At 46.8% G+C, this 6603-nt stretch overlaps 1 protein-coding gene across 1 annotated transcript; it reads right to left on the bottom strand.

Annotated features, from left to right (window-relative positions):
* Positions 1-303: 303 nt before the first annotated feature.
* On the bottom strand, positions 304-2470 carry LOC137429640 (homeobox protein Dlx5a-like). Its single transcript, XM_068119728.2, has 3 exons — positions 2045-2470; positions 1494-1687; positions 304-1382 (listed from the first exon to the last, which is right to left on the bottom strand). Exons 1-3 carry the CDS (start codon positions 2409-2411, stop codon positions 1065-1067), a joined length of 879 nt encoding a protein of 292 aa, XP_067975829.1. The 5' UTR covers positions 2412-2470; the 3' UTR covers positions 304-1064.
* Between the last annotated feature and the right edge of the window lie 4133 nt (positions 2471-6603).

Here is a 6603-nt window from a genome sequence, read left to right as displayed (position 1 = left end):
AACTGTTCTTCGTAGAGCCATGAATAGTTCCCTCATGCACAGCCATAAGGCGAAGAACCCTGTGATGGTTCGAAGTGAAACCTTTCTTTAACGAGTGTACTTGCCCTCACTTGTTGCTAATATATACTGTGAATAGCAATACTATAAATGTAAACATGAAGATTTCGTCACGATCACTACTAACAGACTATAAACTCTGGTTATGGCGTAGACTACTCATGTTAGGCTGGCACCATCTTGTTGTTCAACGGATGTCAACATTGATCAATTGCAAACAAAATAAAATTGTGAAACAAGAGGCTTAGAGCTTACCAATAGTTTTATTTTATTTTGTACACATGAAAGTTCAAAGTCAATAACTTAGGACTTGTGCTGGGTCGGGCCGGAAAGCCATTCGGGTACCTGGATCAGGTTCAGCTCACACAGGTTGAACGAGACTATCCATCGAGGAGTCAAAACAAGAAGGTGATTCCGAATCAATCGGATGTTTCACAAAATGACAGCATTTAAAGAAATCCCCCACTCCCTGGAAAGATTGAGTATTTATACAGAATGAGTGCATTGCAGGTGTCTTAGAAAGTGAAATCTCCTTTTGCATTGTAACCAACCAGGATGGAAATTCGACTGACATTTGAACAATTAAATAAGTTAGGGATAATTTTAAAACCATTTTCATAAAACAGTTTAATATGTACAAAGTTTACAAATACTGCAGGTAGATGCCGATAAATTAATACATACACCAAAATGCAAAGGCACTGTAGATACACGGCTGGAACCAGTACCAGGCAGTGGTCCTGACACGCCGATGTTGCGGGTCGCGTGGGAAGCACATCCCTCGCTTCCTTTTCAAACTCACTCTGTACGGTCACATGGTGTTAAATGGTCCACTATTCAACCCTATAACCGGCAAATATCTTCTGTCGTTTCCCTTAATCACCTTCCGACATTTCCCGGCAGGCGAAGTTGGCGAACCGATCGAGGCGCTTTTCAGAATGGCTGTTGTCCCGCAGTTGGCGGTGGTTCCAGTCACGGAACCTGTGGTAGTCAGTACCCTGTGGTAGTCAGTACCCGAGCGCCGGACTTACGTCACTGCCCGTGTGGTGCAGGTACGGCATGCCCGCTTGGTGTTGCAGCTGCTGCTGCTGCTGCGTGTACGGGAGGTTGGAGTACCACGCACTGGGCGGGTAGCCCTGCAGTCCCATAGGTCCCAAGTTTGGAGTACCGACCGGACTGGGGGCGTCCCAATGCGGTGGCGATGGGGGAGAGTTGCAGGCCATGGGGTCGCTCGAGCTCGGACTGGCCTGCGAAGGTGCTGGTGCGTCTCCGGATTTTCCAAGCTTCTTGAACTTTGAGCGACGGTTTTGGAACCAGATCTTCACCTGCGTGAAAAGGACACGGCGGGACAATATAAGTACAAGACGTACGATATATGTTAAGGTTAAAAGGCGCGTGCCAGTGACTAACGCGTCGAGGGTCTTAGGTGGACAGACCTGTGTCTGAGTGAGTCCCAGCGATGCGGCGAGTTCGGCCCGCTCAGGTAGAGCCAGGTACTGGGTACGTTCGAAGCGCCGCTGCAGGGCTGCCAGCTGGAAGCTCGAGTATATGGTCCTGGGTTTCCGCAGCTTCTTGGGTTTTCCGCTGACCATCCTCACAGATCCCTCACGGTCCTCCTCCTTGGGCGGCGCTGTCGGGACATGCGACGTCTGCAATTAAACTCCAGCTGCGATTCCGTCAAGCGATTTGATGGTCGGGGACGTTTTGATCTTTTTGGGGTCAACCTTTTGTTTTTTTACGTGGACCCCCAAACTTCGATGGATAGTACCTTGTTATTACATATATATATATATATATATATATATATATATATATATATATATATATATATATATATACATTGATCTATATACAGGTGTCGGCTGTTCTAAGCATTGTAATCATGCGACCAAGACCAATTATGTCCTGTACCAAACATCAACCTACAGTCTGAACATGTGTTCCAGATCACCAACTTATGGGAAAACATCATCAGTCTCATGCGTACCTTCATCGGCCTCCTTGGGGGGCGAGGGTGCTTGGGATGGGTGGTATGTGTCGTACGGACCGTACGAGACCCCACTGAAGCAATATTGCTGGTACTGCTTTCCGCAGTATCCGCCGGAGTCGGAGCTCTGTGAGAAGGGATACTGGTACGGGCCCACTCCTTGTCCGTATGGAGACGGAGCGTACGGGTCGTACGCGGAATACGCATTCGGAGGCGGCGGCGGGTAGAAGGTCGCGTCTCCAGACACGCTGTCCGGTAGCGAGAAGGCGTGAGCGGTCGTTGTGTGCAGGTTATAGTACTCAGCCTCACGTTTGAGAAAGTCCACACGCGAGTCCGCAGCGCCGCACGGTTCGTACACGTCCGTCATGGCGGGCTCCGAGCAGCACGCTTGGCCAGGCACGCAGAGGGTACCGCAGCAAACGAGGAGCCTGTGGCCGCCCCCGCGCTTTTATGGGCGCGTCGAGACGCACCATTGGCTGCCCGCGGGTTGAGGCTGCTTTGCATACACACACAGCGCAGGTCGTGGCCCGTGCTCACCCATTTTACCTCCCACGTTCGATGGTCGTCCGAATAAGAAGAGGGCTTCTGCGTAGACCGGGACGTGGTCGTAGGTCGTCGTGGGACCGTCTCGGATCCAACGGTCATGTTGCAATCCTTTTGTCCCGTTATAACTCAACTCAACAGACAGTGTATCCATTGTATTACAGAGACACGCTTACGTATACCTACCCTTTCACTCACCATGCGTCGTCGGCGTACCGCGATGACGTCACGGCTACATCAACGTTTCATTTCTGTTTTAAGCATAACCGTCCGTTTGTTCGACCAGGAATTGGCATCATCTTTTACCATCATCTCACATTTATAAATGAACTCTCATTCTCAAAATAAACTAAAAACAATACGAGAGAAGATTCGCGAAAGAAGTCGAACAACTGATTGAGACGAGAGATTGTAATAATACTAAGATACTTGTAGGATCTGTTTATTAGGGCTTCTGGTGTTGGAATTGGACTCATTGGAATTGGAGAATTGAAAAAGGAATTGGACGTCGGAGAATATCTGGGGACAGACAAGTGACGACGACATAATGAGTGCACCTATATAGTTGAGATGTGGAGTTTCGGATAATGCGGTAAAGCTGTTCATATTCAGAAAGGCAAACGTTGACGGTATAAGAAGAGAGTTAGGTACTCCAAATTGGGAAAAGCTGATACGTAGGAAGTCCGCATAAGATTTAAAAAATATTTAGAAATGGGCAACCTTCAATAAGCAAATGTGTAGGGTGCCAAGTAGGTATATTCCAGTGAGATGTCAGGTAGAGGTAGAAAGAAAGCAAGGTGGTTAAGCATGGAGGTACTCGGTGTTCTTAAGGACAAGAAGAAGCCATTCATCAAGTACAAAATAACAGGATGAGAGTCTGGCTAGACCTGAACAGTGTAAACAGAGGCTGAAGTCAAGAAAATAACTCTGCATGCCAAATGAGAATATGAAAACGAAATGCTGCAGCCAGAAATATCATATATAATTGCAAGGAATTCTTTAAGTATATAAAGGGTAAATCAAAGGTTAAGAGGAGTGTGGGCTCTTAGGAAATAGCACGGGAACATTGGCAGTCGATGAGGGTGAGATGGCAGGTTTATGAAATCTTTTTTTGCTTCTACATTTACACAAAACAGTCAGATGAACTTCCAATATCGGAGAGTATCATCCCGGAGGTGATGAGCAAGGGCTTCTTGAGGAAATCCAGGTAAGAGTGGAGGAAGTGAAGAAACAGAACATTAAGGGATGATAAAACTCTGGGGCGGATTGCATTCATCTAAGAGTACCGAGGGAGGTGGCAGAACAGATACGTGTGATGAGTGTTAGCCGATACCTTTAACAGCTCGTTGGAGTTTGAGCAGGTACCAGGGGAATGAAGAGTAGCAAATGTTACGCCGTTATTTAAGAAAGGACCCAGAGAAGAATTGGGGAACTATACACCTGGTGGTTTGACTTCAGTTGTGGGGAAGGTGTTGGAGACTAATTAGGAACCAGATGAGGAGCCATCTAAATAAATATAAACAAGATATTCCGCTCACAAGGTTCAGACATACATGGCGGCGGCCATCTTGGATTTTGACGTGGCGACGCAATTTTCAATAGCCTTCTTCCTTATGCCTAGATACACCCAAACACCAGATTAGAAGTTGGTACTTCGCTTATTTTTCAAGATATTCCGCTCACAAGGTTCAGACATTCATGGCGTCAGACGTACTTGGCGGCGGCCATCTTGGATTTTGACGTGGGTTGCACCCACACACCAAATTAGAATTCGGCCCTTCGCTTACGTATGCATGCACGCACGCACGCACGCACGCACACACGCACGCACGCACGCACGGACGGACAGACGGATGGACGGACACACGGACGGAGGGGAAAACCATAGTCCCCCTTTCGCTCCGCGGTGCGACGGGGGACAACTAATTAAAGCTAGCATGGGTTTACCAAAGGTAGGTCTTGTCTAACAAATATTTTAGAGTTTTAGGAAACAGTTTTTGATTGGCTGGATGAGGGAATGGCCATGGACATAGTATATGTAGACTTTAAGAAGGTATTTGATCAGGTACCACATAGGAGGTTAATATAGCCAAGGTGAGGGCTTGTGGAGTGCCTGGTCAGGTAGCTAACTGGATTGGGAACTGGTTTAGTAATGGGAAGGAAAGAGTGCCTGACTGTGAGTGGGAGGAGGTCTTGCCGGTAGGATGTAAATAGTGGGGTACCTCATTAATCAGTACTAGGACCATTATTATTCATCATTTGCATGAACGATTTGGATAGTGGTTTGAAGAGTTTTTGCAGGTGGTATGAAGGTTGGAGGTAAGGTCGACAGCAAACAGGGGGAGAGATCAAATTCAGGAAAGTCTCGATACACTTGATTGTTTGGGCAAAAGATTGGCAGATGTATTTCAACATAAGGAAATGGAAGGTGCCGGGGTTGAGCAAGAATAATGAAAATAGAGATTACATGATGCAAGGGGCGATCTTGTAGCATGTGACTCAAGCGAAAGATCTCAGGGAGGTAATAGGTTCGGAGGTAAGCAGACAGGTCAATGTCAGGCAGCAACAGGTAAAGCTATCGGGGGTTTTAGGGTCTATTTGTAGGGGACAAATGATAAATCAAAAGAGGTGTTTTTAACTTTGTGCAGGAATTTCTAGAATATTGTGTTCAGTTTTGGTCACCACATCTGAGGAAGAGCAGAGACAGCGTTGAGCTACTCCATTGATCCCGGGCCTAGCTCGACTAGCTATATGAGGAGCGACCAAAAGAGTAAGGACCTTTTGCATTAGGAAGGAGCTGATTGTGAGGGTATCTGATAGAGATGTCTAAGATAATGAAGGATATCGAGAATGTAAGTGCAGAGGAACTTTTCATCAGAATGGAATCTGACAGGACAAGAGATCAGAGTTTAGGAGTACGGTGAGGAGAGTTACGTCTGCAGTGAAGCAGTAGTCTTTCACCGAGAGAGTGGTGAATGAATGGAATGGTATCCCTGAAAGGGTAGTGAAGGTAGGGTCTGTCAATAGTATAAAAATACAGTTAGATAGGTATCAGGAAGTAGAGACGATAGGGGAGTGTGAAGATGTCAGCATGATTGTGCAGGCGTGATACGTAGGCCTAATGAGCTACTCCTGCATTGAAGTTCTCTGTAAACCTTTGTAATTTCCGATAAACAACGAAAATATTACTTTAAAATGTTGTCAATCAAGACGTGAACCAAACCGGATTCAGACCAGTTGGACCTGTTTTCGTTGTGGTAATAAACTGATTTCGAACGTTGTCGTTGTACTGAGTGTTACGGTGTAAAACAAATATCTAACTTTGTGGTCGACTATTGTAGTGTAGCGACCCATGATAGACCATAATGCTCTGCCATGATTGAGACTGTTTTGGTTATGCCCTTAAGTAGTGTCACCCCCAGCCCCAAGGGATTCTTACGGTGGAGTACACACATACAGTACGGTGGATACCTGGGTTCGAATGAATTGAAAATGGGTCGTTGGCGCCACCTGGTGTGCCACATCGATGGCCGGAGGGAGTTGATGTCGATCAAAAGCATGGACGGGTTAACAAACCGTGGATACGACGTGGGTGAAACTGCACGGTGTGGTCCGGGGATGTCCGCCCGATGGTCCGAAGCCCGATGGTCCGAAGACCGATAGTCCGAAAAAGAAAAAAATGGCCCGATGGTCCGAAAAAGAAAAAAATGGCCCGATGGTCTGAAAAATAAAAAAAAAGCCCGATGGTCCAAAAAGAAAAAAAGGGCCCGATGGTCCGAAGCCCAATGGTCCGAAGCCTGATGGTCCGAAGCCCGATGGTCCGAAGGTCCGATGGTCCGAAAAAGAAAAAAAATGGCCCGATGGTCCGAAACATAAAAAAAAAGGGCCCGATGGTCCGAAAAAGAAAAAAGGGCCCGGTGGTCCGAAACATTAAAAAAGGGCCTGATGGTCCGAAACATTAAAAAGGGCCCGGTGGTCCGAAACATTAAAAAAGGGCCCGATGGTCCGAAACATAA

The sequence above is a fragment of the Myxine glutinosa genome, chromosome 6 (genome assembly GCF_964187855.1).
Source record: "Myxine glutinosa chromosome 6, kmMyxGlut1.1, whole genome shotgun sequence".
Classification (NCBI taxonomy): domain Eukaryota; kingdom Metazoa; phylum Chordata; class Myxini; order Myxiniformes; family Myxinidae; genus Myxine; species Myxine glutinosa.
The sequence above is the reverse complement of the archived record's forward strand: the minus strand, read 5'-3'. Positions and strand labels throughout refer to the sequence as shown.